This window comes from Heteronotia binoei, chromosome 15 (assembly GCF_032191835.1).
Source record: "Heteronotia binoei isolate CCM8104 ecotype False Entrance Well chromosome 15, APGP_CSIRO_Hbin_v1, whole genome shotgun sequence".
Lineage (NCBI taxonomy): Eukaryota > Metazoa > Chordata > Lepidosauria > Squamata > Gekkonidae > Heteronotia > Heteronotia binoei.
In genome coordinates, this window is record NC_083237.1 from 28,900,367 (window position 1) to 28,913,987 (window position 13,621).

The 13,621-nt window shown below is 48.7% G+C and overlaps 1 protein-coding gene across 1 annotated transcript; it reads right to left on the bottom strand.

The window, feature by feature from the left end:
* Positions 1 to 1,775: 1,775 nt before the first annotated feature.
* Positions 1,776 to 12,494, bottom strand: LOC132582943 (galanin peptides-like). The gene is made up of 6 exons (XM_060254610.1): positions 12,471 to 12,494; positions 10,256 to 10,336; positions 8,688 to 8,742; positions 4,294 to 4,386; positions 4,127 to 4,204; positions 1,776 to 2,422 (listed from the first exon to the last, which is right to left on the bottom strand). Exons 2-6 carry the CDS (start codon positions 10,334 to 10,336, stop codon positions 2,364 to 2,366), a joined length of 366 nt encoding a protein of 121 aa, XP_060110593.1. The 5' UTR covers positions 12,471 to 12,494; the 3' UTR covers positions 1,776 to 2,363.
* Positions 12,495 to 13,621: the final 1,127 nt, after the last annotated feature.

A 13,621-nucleotide genomic window follows, 5' to 3' on the forward strand; every position in this document is an offset into this window, starting at 1 on the left:
TTGAAAACTCTACAGGGTTGCCTTCAGTTGGCTGTGATTTGACCGCACTTCTGCCACCAAACAACATCCTGTGCCAGGGAGTTCCACAAATTAATTATGCACTGTGTGAAGAATCCCATCCCTTTTTAAAAAAAAAGGTAAAAGTAGTCCTCTGTGCAAGCACCAGTCGTTTCCGACTCTGGGGTGATGTTGCCTTCACGTTTTCACAGCAGACTTTTTATGGGGTGGTTTGCCATTGCCTTCCCCAGTCATCTACACTTTCCCCCCAACAAGCTGGGGACTCATTTTACCGACCTCGGAAGGATGGAAGGCTGAGTCAACCTCAAGCCAGCTACCTGAACCAGCTTCTGCTGGGATCAAACTCAGGTCGTGAGCAGAGAGCTCCGACTGCAGTACAGCTTTACCACTCTGCTCCACGGGGCTCTCTTCCCATCCCTTTACCTGTCCTGAATCAACTTCATTGGGTGTCCCCAAGTCCCAACATTTTGGAAAAGGGAGAATGCATTATCTCTGTCCACTGTCTCCACCCCCATGCATCATGTTATAAACATGCGTTGTGTGTCCCATCCCCTCTAGCTGCCTTCCTCTGCAAAATCCCAAACTCTTTTATCGTTTCCTGTGAGTGGAAGGTACACGCCAGCCTCCTATTAAGAGATGACCACTGAAGCTTTTGTCTGGAGATTTCTGTGCATCAAACATCCAGTTGCAGAGCCAGGATAATAGAAGACCTTAACCACAGTCCATCCCTGTCAGAGAATCCACAGTCTCTTGCTGCAACTTAACCCCATTCTTCTTGGAACTAGAAACACCAAGCACACCAACAAAGGAGAAACATCATTCAGAAGAGAAAAATTTATTCAGCTAACACAGGCCCCTCCCCTCCGGGAAGTGCACAAACCCAGCCCCCAATTCCAGTCTCTCTTTTCCCACAAATAGGATGAAACTGGTTGGTTTGCAGAAGAAAAGTCCCAGCAGAAGAGAGGAGGGAGCCACAGAAGGCCCATGTCTTAGTCAAGACCGGATCTACATGTTTTTTGAGGGGGGGGGGGGCAAAATTAAAAAATGATGTCCCCTTATGGGCCCATTCTATCTTATGGGCCCATAGAATAGAATGGATTTCATACCCAATTTGGCGCCCCCCCTCTGTCGGCGCCCAGGGCAAGCACCCCCCCTCTGCCCCCCCTAGATCCGGCCCTGGTCTTAGTGTATGTATGAATTGACCCAGGCAAGCAGGCATACCCCATGATCATGCCCAGGAGTCTTCTGCTGCTCCTGTGACAGCCAGTTTGGTGTAGTGGTCAGAGCACAGCCAGGGAGATCCGAGTTCAAATTCCCACTGAGTCATCACATTCATTAGAAGATCTGACTCAAGCACATACTCTCTCTCCTTGCCTAACTTGCCACCTAAGCTTGTCAACAGGAGGAAAGAACCACCTACACTGCCCTAAGCTTCCTGGAGAAAAAGCAGGCCGTAATGGAAGCAGGTGCGCCATATACAAGTTTAGTTCAGGACAGAGTGGTGTTAGTTAGTGTATGTACACGCCTGGAAAGGGATAGAAAGGGAGGAAAGGAGCATATTTGTAGCACCCTCTCTTGAAAAAGGAGTTAAAGACCATGCAAGAATGCACATGTGCAAATGGAAGGATTACAAGGAATTGAGATGGGGAAGCAGCAAAGACAGGAAAGGGCACCCTTGGAGGCTGCTGCTGATCAGCTGTGGCCAGCCATACGAAAACAGTCGCTTCCAAGAGCCCAAGCATACAAGACAGAAGCTCTTTTTTTTTTTTGTAACTGGGTATTTATTTACATACTTCTAACTGGCCTTTCTGCTCAAAGAAGACCCAAAGCAGCTTATATCGGTCTCCTCTCCTCCATTTTATCCTCACCTCAACCCTGCAAAGTGGCTTAAGCAGAAAGTGTGCGACTGGCCCCAAGGTCTCCCAGCGTGCTTTCCAGGGCAGAATGGGGATTCGAACCTGGGTCTCCCAGATTCTGTTGGCACTTTGATTTGAGTCCAGTAGCACCTGAGTAGACCAACAACAGTTTTAGGTCAGTTTTTGAGCGTCAAAGGTCTCTTCATCAGACAGATGAAGGGAGCTTTGACTCTAAGCCGTTGCTGGATTCCAGTCTAGCTGTTCTTCCGCAGAGCATCATGGCTACCCTTTGAAACTTGCCCAGCATCGTAACCACGACCTCACACTGGCTCTCAGCTGAAGGGCAAAGTGTTAGTCTGTGGCACAGGCAACTGAGCAGATTCAGAATAACAATTCCTTGGGGAGAGAAGACATAGAGAGAGAAATGGGGCAGGGTCTGTGGCATTAGCAGGCAGCTCTGGAGGGCACCACTTAGAAGAGACAGAGATGTTACTGTTGGATAGGTTCTTCCGCCAGCGGGAGAGGCAAGTGCGAAACAGATCCTTGCTCTATAAGAGAAAATTGGGAAGGGGGGGGAGAAGAAGAATGAGTTGTCAGGCTCCCAAGAGGCAAACCCAGCAAAAATGAACATTGGCATTCCCAGCTCCCAGCATCCATTGTTCTAAGCAGATAGCTGAACCATTGGGGGACTCACAGCACATATAGTACCCTCAACAGCCCCATTGAAACTTTCTTTTCTTAAACAATAACCGGTTCCAGAATTGGAGGGGGAAGTAATTTTAATGCCCAAAGAGGCACATTCCTTGTGGACGTGCAGCAGGGCTGGTGCTAGGCTTTCTGGAGCCCTAGGCAAGTCACCCAAGCCGCCCTAGCGCCCCCTCATTATTAAAAAAAAAATAGGGGAAATGAAGAGCACCAAACTTGAAACTTTTCACATTTTTAATTTACTGATTTTTAATTCAAATTTTTCAAAAAAATGTGATAAATTATAAAAAAATTGTGAGAATTAGTGCTTGCCGCCCACACCAAGAAGGAGGGTGGCAGGACAGGATGAGGTGGGAGGCCAAGTCACACATTGGAGAGAGGGGTGTGGCTTGGCTTTGTTGAGGACAGCTTGGTAGTGGGAGAGGACAAGGTGACCGGTCAGGAACCAGATGCGTTAGGGAGGGAGTGCCCAGCGGTGCCCCTAGGCCAGGTGGCACCCTAGGTGACTGCCTACTTTGCCTACTCCCAAGCACCTCCTGACATGCAGATAGGCAGGTTTTGACTGAAAGCCCTGATAAAGGTTGAAAAAGGATGGAGGGCCAAACAAAGGCCATTACAATATGTGTGTCCAAACTGTCATTCATGCTGACAAGGGTTTCACTGGGAAGTTAGTTCCCATTTCAAAAGGCACTCACTTCATCATCACGAAAGAAGAAGCAACATCCTAACAGGGACAAGGCATAAGGTGACGGGTGGTTCATCCAAACAATTAGCTCACTGTAAAAATGTGATGGTGCAAGAATATTCAGGGGTGTCAAACTCATTTGTTATGAGGGCCGGATCTGACATAAATGAGACCTTGTTGGGCCGGGCCATGTGTGTCAAAGTGTAATGCCATGTAGCAGAGATATAAACTTTTTAAAGAACACAAACATAGTTAAAGGTTTTTTTAAAAAAAATTAAAATATGCTTTAAAGATTAGCATTCTTTTGATGTTTTGTTTATTTAACTGTTTCTGATAATTGACACCTCTTGCTCTGAACTATTGCATCAAAATCTGAAGACAATGGCTGTGCTGTAGCAATCGTGAGTATGCAGTTCAGGTGTTCAGGTGTTTGTAAGTTGCAAACCTACTTTTGATTTATTGGCATTCATTACAGAAATCTCATGGTCAATGCTTTGAGCCTAAGACCCAGGGGAAAACATGAAATGGCTGGGCATTGTGATCTTTTGTACACAAGTTGCCTCATGTGCTGGTCAGACAGTGGAGAAAATAGAGGCTTTGCTCTGTAGCTCCTGTGCAACTGAGGAAGCCTGTCAAAGCAAGTTGTGATACAGAAGGAAGCAAAAGAGAGAGAGAGAGAGAAGGAAGCAGATGACAGTGAGTTGCTCGGGGGCCTGATAAGAGCCCTCTGGGGGCCTGATTTGGCCCTTTGGCACACGTTTGACACCCCTGCTAAGAATCTACTCCCCTGCAGATCCGGAAGCCCCATTTGTCCATGCCCTTAGCCCTTCTCCCTCCCAGAGAATCTGAAAAAAGTCCTCACCACGGAGATGGAGGAAAGACAGGAAATCCAACAGGGTTTGGAGTGTGTTTTCCTCTGCAGGGCGAACTGGAGCAGCAGCTGCAAGGGAGAAGAAACGGCATTGAAGGGCAGAGATGACTAACGGAGCAGGCAGATTTTGAGGAGAGGGGTCAAGAAGGTGTGCTCACCAAAGGAATCCTGCCCTAATGAATACAAGTCCTCCATAGCGTCTCGCTTACCAGCTACGCCTCCTTTATCTGTCAGCGTCTGGTGGGCATCTGCTTTGGGAATCGGAAGGGAAGAAAAAGCTGGATTAAACCAGGCTTAGAGACAGCTGCTCATTTGGAATCCAGGGTTCCCTAAGAATCACCCTTCTCCCCATTGAGGAAAAAGTTTGTACGTTGCCAAAAAAAAAAAAGTGTGTGGGTAGGGCCTGTTTTTTTTCCTTTTCAGGGCTGGTCTTAAGATCACAGAGCAACCAGGGCAGCTGCCCTGAGCCCTGTGCTGGGGTGGGGGGAGGCACAGTGGGAGGCCTCTCACCACTGAGCTGCCACTACTGGCCTTTTGGCCACTGCTACAGGCAATGATTTTGAGGGGCATCACCCAGGCAGGGCCCCTGGCACCCTCTATAAGAAGTGGAGGGTTCTGCTGCCTAGGGTTGCCAAGTCCAATTCAAGAAATATCTGGGGAGTTTGGGGGTGGAGCCAGGAGACTTTGGGGGTGGAGCCAGGAGACATTGGGGGAGGAGCCAGGAACAAGGGTGTGACAAGCATAATTGAACTCCAAGAGAGTTCTGGCCATCACATTTAAAGGGACAGCACACGTGCTTACATTTCAATATTGATCTTTATCTTAGTCACTGGTTTCCTTACCAGCACACTTCTCAGAACTTCACTCACACCCCCAACCAAGCTAAGGGAGCAAAGGCTACTCAGCTCTTGTTGAGCCCCACCGGCCCCCATCATTAGGGAAGCGGACAGGGCTGAGGGCACCGGTCTGCCCTGAGATCCCTCCTACTCCCCGAGAAGAGCAGACTACTATTAAAAACCCCAGCCTCCCCTCAGAGCCCCACAGCCAGGCCCAGCGCCAGCGGCACCGCTTAACTTTCCGGTGGGGCGGCGTGGCGGAGAGCAGGAGCCCCGCAGCCAGGCCCAGCGCCAGCGGCACCGCGGGCAGCCCCGAGGCCGCGGCCAGCAGCCGCCCGCGCCGTCCAAAGCCCCCCGCCGGCCCCAGCAGCCATCAGTCAAGGCCATGCGCCACTGCAGCCCCGAGGGGAAGGGAGGGGAGGAGAGGCTGCCCCGGCGTGGCGGAGAGCCAGCGCGACCACTTACCTCTCCGGGGGGCGGCGTGGCGGAGAGCAGGAGCCCCGCAGCCAGGGCCAGCGCCAGCGGCACCGCGGGCAGCCCCGAGGCCGCGGCCAGCAGCCGCATGCGCCGTTGGAAGCCCCCCGCCAGCCCCAGCCGCCACCAGTCAAGGCCATGCGCTGCTGCAGCCCCGAGGGGAGGGGAGGCTGCCCTGGAGCGCCATCGAGGGCTGGTTGGTGGCGGCGCGGATGGGCCACTGGCTGCCTCCTCCTTCACCTCAGCCTGAGCCTTGGTGCTGTTTCCCCCCCTCCCCCCACTTCCATTTTTTTGGGGAGCGGGGGAAGAGGCTGGAAATCCTGGAGTCCCCCGCCAGGTCGGGAGGTTTGGGATGCCTACTGCTACCCCACTGCCACTCTGCCTGTTGTGCTCAGTAATTCTGGAACTCCATCCTTGGATTCACTAGGATTGCCATGTTGCTTCTTTGGGGCCATCAACATACCACAGCTATACAGCAGATACAGGTAGGCAGGTGGTCTAGCAGATTTCTATGCGTACTCCCAACTATCTGTGTTTTTCAGGGACTAAACCCTGTCCCTGGCCTTGGAAGATCATTGTCCTTATTCTGTTCCTCTCTGCCTGTCGGGAGTAACCTTAGAAACATTTTTATTAGCACTATTAGAACTGATAGCCTTCAATTCCCATTTCAGTGTCCACAGAAGTTCAAGCTCCAAGTGTGTGGGTGGGTGAGCATCTTCAGTCTGCATAGGCAAAGGCTATGAGAGAGAGAGAGCCAAACCAGGACATGATGAGGCACTGGCTGGGAAACTATGGACAGGTTTTCTGAAGGATTTGTAAACATTGGTATCTTGTAGCAAAAGCAGGAGACTCTCCTGCACCCCATATCTTTTCCACAACCCTCAACCCTGTAGCCGCCATTTACCCATCTAGAGGAGAAAGTGTACAGGCAACCAGTTTAGTTACCGCAATGGGATAATCAGCTCTGAGAGGTTGGCTGAAGTTAAACGCTCCTTCCCTCATGTGGTGGCCCTGATGTGAATTTCTGACACACAAACACACACCCCAGCTGCTATCTTGCCATACAGGGGAGCTATTCATAGGTCTCTCTGCATTTTGCCAAGTTTGACATCTGCTCCCACCACCACCCTAGTGCTAAACATAGGGTTGTCAACTTCCAGGTGGCAACTGGAGATCTCCTGCTATTACAACTGATCTCCAGGCCACAGAGATCAATTCCCCTGGAGAAAACGGCTGCTTTGGAAGGTGGACTTTATGGCACTACATTGAAGTCCCTCCCCTTCTCAAACCCGCCTTCCTCAGGATCCGCCCCCAAAATCTCCAAGTATTTCCCAAGCTGGAGCTGGCAACCCTAGCTAAACACTACACAGTCTGTCAGTGCCAAACTTATATGACTTTTTTTGTAAATTAACAATTTATTGGTTTTAAAATTGGGAAACAATACAATTATATTACTTTTGAGATAGAATTTGACTTGTTTGAGGTCGCCTCTTTCAGGGCAATTCTTGGCAGAAGCTATTGCAGAATTAACTCTTCAAGCAAGGACTTCTGAAAACTTGCAATCTCAGACTTGGAAGTCATCTTCAGCAAGAGAACTGGGCTGAATAACAAGTGGAGCACTTTGAAACCCTGAAGGGGGGCTGAGGATCTGCCAGATGGGCTGGAGCCCACCTTTGACAACTTAACCAAAGACCCAGCAGGGTCGGAACCATCACAATGCAATTGATCATATTTCTGTAAAGGCAGAAGTCCAGTCTGGATTCACTTTCCTCCCTCTTTTTCTCTTGCTGGAAGTATATGTATCCATACAGGGGTTTTTTTGAGCAGGAACGCAGTTCCGGCTGGCTTGGCTTCAGGGGGTGTGGCCTAATATGCAAATGAACTACTGCTGGGGGTTTTCTACAAAAAAGCCCTGTATACATACACACAGGCTTTCAAAAGAGAGATCGAGGTATATTTCATAGAAACACAATGCATAAGTTTCATTCCCCTGCTAAACCTATTCCAAAACTGTGGTGAATGTTATTTTGCATCTCCACAATATTACAAGGCATTATTACACAACAGTTCCTCCAGAATTTTACAGGTGAAAACACAGAGATGCTTACAAACATCCTCCTGCCCAAGTATCATCCCCACCCCATGAACATTGCTAAAGTCTCTATTCTTACTGGCTATATTCCTCAAGTTGTATGCTGCTTTAATAGCCAAAAAGGCTGTTTGGTTTGTAGGTTTAAAATGCACAGCGTTCCTACAAACAGCCATTCAAAATGAGCCTTTTGCAGCATGTGAGGTTGCGCATTGGATTCAGGGTGCCTTAACATCCACACATGCACACTGGAGGGAAGAAGTAGCCACTTTCCCATTCAGATATTTAACTTGTAGGATCCTTCTAGGATCTCTGCAAGAATGACAACTTTAGGAACTCACACTAAACACGGGGATAACATTGGGCTGGGCCAGTTTCCAGCAAACGAAGAGATTGTCCTTGGTAAACAGGAGCACTTGGAGATACAGTATTAACTCAGGAATACCCGCATGGGAGTCCAACACTATTGAGCCCATATTACAGATTGGGAGGCTGAGGGCAAAGGCTGTGCAGCCTGCTTACAGCTGTCGTAGACACTGAACTTTCTGGCTGACTGCTGATGCAGAGGGTAAAGGACAGGAACTGTCATGGAGTTACTGATTTCCCAACTCTGCCTTTAACAAACAACAATGGTACATGACTACGCTGTGGTCTTAATTGTCCTTTAGCGTCCCTGCTGATGTGGAAAGTGGCTGGACTGTTGATAGGTGATAAGCTGGGTTTCCAAAAGGGGGCAATTCCTTCTAATGATTTCTAGAAGAACAATTACAGAATAATCTTTGAGGGATTTCAAGATGCTGCGGTAGAGGCTCCACTGGCAGATGCATGCATTTTGGAGCTCATTTGGCAGAAGCATGCATTTCTTCTTAGTCACTCCCAGCCAAAAAGGTTTTGTAAGTTTCTGAAGCACCGGTGGGGGGTGCGGCTCCATGCAGCCTACTGAACACACTAAAGAGTCTTGTGGCATTCACTGAAGGATAAGTTTTCTTGAGCCTATTGTTGTTCTCCAGTGACATGATCCGGCCATCCCACTAGAGTGGGGACATCTTCCACCACCCCCTTTCATCTTCTGGGGTCCTATACACTCGGGCCGCATCCATCTAACTTCCCCATCCCACCCCAACCAAACACTTTTTGGCTTGAACTGACTTACGAGGTCCCAGCAAGTATCCAGCGCTGTTCAGGGTCCAGCCGCGTTTATCCTTGGGCTACAGGAGCAAAAAGGTAAGGGAAGTCCCATTAGAGGAGTTCCATGCTGTCCTGGTCCCATGAAAGACCAGTAGGGGAATCGTAGCCAGCATTGCCTGGTCCTACTGTCAGCAGGCCCACCTACCCCTCAAATACAGACAAGGTCAATTGTAGCAAAGTGGTTTGTGGCAGCAAGCGGGACTGACAACTTGAGCTAGCTGATCAATGGATGCTCCACAACAGAAAAGTAGAGGAGGAGGAGGACGAGATTGGATGTATAACCCGTTCTTCAATGAGAGAAGCTTACAATCTCTTTTCCCTTCCTCTCCCCACAACAGACACCCAGTGAGATAGGAAGTGGTTGAGAGAGCTCTGAGAGAACTGCTCTTGAGAGAACAGCTTTGAGAGAGAACTGTGACAGACCCAAGGTCACCCAGCTGGCTTATTTGGAATAGGGGTGGGGAATCAAACCCAGCTCTCCCAAATGAGAGTGTGTGCTCTTAACCACTACACTGGCACAAACCACTATACGAAAGGAGTCAGGGAAACTCAAAGCCAATCTTCTTTGCAGACATTTGGCAATAAAAAGTAACTAGAAAAGCTTTAGCTCTGTTGAAAAGGTCTTTTTGCTTTCAGCCTAAAAGCTCAAGGGATAGGCACAAAAACATAATAGCCCCTGGCAAGGTTAAGGGCTGGTGTTGTGTGGCACCTGCCAAGGCCCAGCACTCAGCCCTGAAACACCCTTGACTTGTTGCCATTTCTCCCCCCTCACAGATGCTGCCTCCCTCTGAGGGAGCAGTGGCAGCAGCAGGGGAAATAAGTAGTTGGCACTGTTCATGGGGTTGCCAGATCCAACTTAAGAAATATTTGGATACTTTAGGAGTGGAGCAAGGTTGTGACAAGCATGACTGAACTCCAAAGGGAGTTCTGGCCATCACATTTAAAGGGACCGCACACCTTTTAAATGCTTTCCCTCCATTGGAAATAATGAAGGACAGGGGCACCTTCTTTTGGAGCTCATAGAATTGGACGCCCTAGTCCAATCCTTTTGAAATTTGGGTGGTGTTTTTTTAAGAAGAGGCGTCAGATGCTATGCTGAAAATTTTATGCCTCTGCCTCAAAAAGCAGCACCCCATTACTGTATACCCACAGATAGATTCTCCATTATACCCTATGGGGATTGGTCTCCATAGGGTATAATGGAGTGCCCAGTGGACATCTTCCCCCTCCCCACTTTCTGATAATCCTGAAGTGGGGGGAGGGCCTCCAAACAAGAGGATCCCCTGCCCCCACCTGGGGATTGGCAGCCCTAGCTGTTCAGGTCCCCCTTTCCCTCTGAGTGGCAGCAAGGACTGGGCCTAAAAGGAGAAGATGATGGAAAGCGGAGGGGGGGAGTCTCCCTTGGATTGGGAGGGCACCCAGTTACCCAGGTCCTGTTCCCCCCCCCCGCCAAAAAAAAAAGTGGCATTGATAACTCTGCTGATGGAAGAAGGATGATGTAAAGTCAGGACTGAAGGAGCCAACCTCACTCACCACAAGAGCAATTCCAAAGCATTCCCCAAGGAGTCCGCAGAGGAGCAAAGAAAAGCACAACATGGGCCGAGAATGCCACATCTGCATGTGAGAGAGAAAAGAGAAGAGAAGCTGAAGAAAAACACCATTACTAGACAATCTTATGCCCTCACCCAGATGGCCCAAGCTGGCCTGATCTCAGAAGCTGCTACCTGGACCACCAAAAAAGTCTACGGTTGCTATGCAGAGGCCAGCAATGGCTAATCACCTCTGTTCCTCTCTTGCCTTGAAAACCCTACAGGCAGGGCTTTTTTTGAGCAGGAACGCAGTTCAGGCTGGCCTGGCATCAGGAGGTGTGGCCTGATATGCAAATGAGTTCCTGCTGGGCTTTTTCTATCAAAACAAAAAAGCCCTGCCTACAGGGACATTATTATAAAGATTAAAAAGATAACAAGCTACCTCTGTCAATCCTATACACACTTACTAGGGAGTAAATCCTCACTGAGCTAAGAAAGATTTACTATATTCCTCCATCCAAGACCCTAGGGTAAAGAAATATTATTTTTATCCCACGGTAGGGTTGCCAATCCCCAGGTGGGGGCAGCGGATCCCCTGGTTTGAAGACCCTCCCCCCGCTTCAGGGGCGTCAGAAAGTGGGGAGAGGGGAGGGAAATGTCTGCTAGGAACTCTATTATTCCCTATGGAGATTTATTCCCATAGAAAATCATGGAGAATTGATCCGCTGGTATCTGTGGCTCTAGGGGGGCTGTTTTTTGGGGTAGAGGCACCAAATTTTCAGTATAGTATCTAGTGCCTCTCCCCAAAATACCCCCCAAGTTTCAAAAAGATTGAACCAGGGGGTCCAATTCTATGAGCCCCAAAAGAAGGTGCCCCTATCTTTCATTATTTCCTATGGAAGAAAGGAATTGAAAAGGTGATGGCCAGAACTCCCTTGGAGTTCATTTATGCTTGCCACACCCTTGATCCTGGCTCCACCCCTAATGTCTCCTGGCTCCACCCCAAATTCTCCTGGCTCCACCCCCAAAGTCCCAGATATTTCTTGAATTGGACTTGGCAACCCTATCCCATGGTCATCTCCAGGAAGCCGATTTTGCAGGGGTTTTAAAAAGAGAAACCTAGCCCACCTGTTGGACCAGATTCAAGAGCAGGGTGAACATGTGAATGAAAGCCAGCAGTGCCTCTGTAATACGTCTTTGGCACTCTCAAAAGCACAGTTGTCGCCCCTGCCACTTTCAAGTGTCCCCACAGAACTGGACTCCGTGGTCCAATCTTTTTGATACTTGGGGGGTGTTTTGGTGACAGGCACTGGATGCAATGCTGAAAATGTGGTGCCTCTACTTCAAAAAACAGCCCCCCCAGAGCCCCCATGGATCAATTCCCCATCATACCCTATGAGAAGCAGTTTCCATATAATATAATGGAGTGCCCAACAGACATTTCCCTCCCTCCCCTTTCTGATGACCCTGAAGTAGGGGGAGGCCTCCAAACTGGGGATCCCCCACCTGGGGATTGGCAACCCTACTTTAAAGTGAGCCATGCCTCAGGGAAGCTCATCCCCTTCCATAAAATGGGTTTGTCTTTAAGGTGCTTCTGGACTCCTGCTCTTTTCTACAGCTCCAACCAGTTGACTGTGCTGAGCTCCTAGCAAATGCCAGGGCCTTGGATCCTAGGCTACAGTCGCCAACAGCCTGGAGGGGGGAGGGGAATGTCCTGTCCCTTTAACAGGCACTTAATGAGATATTAATTACTAGGTGTGGTTATTTACCTCCCTGCCTTGTAAAGTTCAGTCGCTCATTTCTACACATGAGCCTCTATTAAAGAGTCAGGACATTTTCCTCCAGGCTTCTTGGCAGCCCTGACACCAGCCCTTCTAACTTCTACTCCATAACTCACTTCTTGGGCAGCTTGCCAACTTTATGTGCACAACCCCGAATCTTTTGTGCACATATTTTGCGTCTTTGCCTGGCCCAGCACTTGTGCTTTTGATTGCTATGCAAGAGGCAGTCATTCAGAAGATGAGGAACAGCCAGGCTACAAGCTGCCACACCTGTTGAATTCCCTCCTGTTACACAAAGAAATTCCCCCGCAAAAAAGTGAATATTCTGATGTACACCTTTCTAATGCTTTATCAGCCCTGCTACTAGATCTCAAAGCTCCCCATTCCCAGATCAGTGCCTTAAAATCATAAACTTCAAAAGATGGGAGGGGTTCCTACCTTTAGATCTGTCTTGAGATGATGGGTGTCTGATCCCAGAAAGAATAAAGACCTGGGCTTTATAAGGGAAGGAAACAAGGGGTTGGGTGCGTCAGAACTCCAGTCAAAAGGAGAGGGGGGGACCTGTATAATTGTCTATAATGGTCCCCTGAGACCCAGTTGGATGGGGGAAGAAAGATGCTCTACTTGCTTTTAATGTGCAATTTATTCGTATCCTTTGTCAGAAAATGGGTGAGAAAGTGGGGGTAATTAGTCCTAATTGACTCCTCAGAGTGAAGAAGAGGAGGGCAAACAGGAGGCATTCCAAGTTCCCTTCCCTGACGCAGGGACCTCAAGAGTCCTGGTGCCCAGACTCCTTTCCTTGCTGCCCCCCCTAGGGACCCCGTCAGTCACACAGTCTTCTGATTGTGTAGGATCAGATGCCCCTGAAGGTGCAGCTTAGCAGCAGAATACACAGTCCATGGACTCTGATTTATTTTAAATGTTGAGAACCTGAATGTGACTAAGACTGAACTACTGGTGTTTTCAATTTCACGTTTGCTTTTCCCAAATGTTGCTTCGCTCTTTCGGCTTATGTTCTGATGAGACTCTGTCCAAATTTTATTTTTGTCAATTGTCTTGAACAATACCATATTTCCTATGTAATCCTATGTGGAGTTACTCCATTCTAAAGACATTTATTTTCAATGGGTTTAGACTGGAGCAACTGCATATAGTAGGGATGGCCAACGGTAGCTCTCCAGATGTTTTTTTTGTCTACAACTCCCATCAGCCCCAGCCAGCATGGCTGATGGCTGGGGCTGATGGGAGTTGTAGGCAAAAAACATCTGGAGACCTACTGTTGGCCACCCCTGGCATATAGGGTTGTACTCTTCAATAGATATTCACCTTTAGAGAACTTTTAGTAAACTGAGAAACAGCTTTGTTTGCTTGCTTGTTTAAATTTCATTTCCCCTCCCCCTTCTTTCCTGGGCCACTTTGAAATTAGATTTCCACCTAATATCATGTAATCTATTAAAGTGCAACTTGTCTTGGACTCCATATAAAGCAAGCAACAAACTGCAAACCTTTGGCTTCAAATGTCCAGAAACAACTTTATGTTTCCTCATTTCTTTGTATACTGATCCCCCCCCCCCCCCGAGTTCTGGGGA

Bases quoted from the DNA above. Each gene is read 5' to 3' on its own strand.
- LOC132582943 (XM_060254610.1), bottom strand. From the start codon at position 10,336: ATGTGGCATTCTCGGCCCATGTTGTGCTTTTCTTTGCTCCTCTGCGGA. The intron at 4,387-8,687 runs GTAAGTCAGTTC...CGATTCCCAAAG, and splicing joins TGGATACTTGCTGGGACCTC to CAGATGCCCACCAGACGCTG. The intron at 2,423-4,126 runs GTGAGGACTTTT...TTTCTCTTATAG, and splicing joins GTCTTTCCTCCATCTCCGTG to AGCAAGGATCTGTTTCGCAC.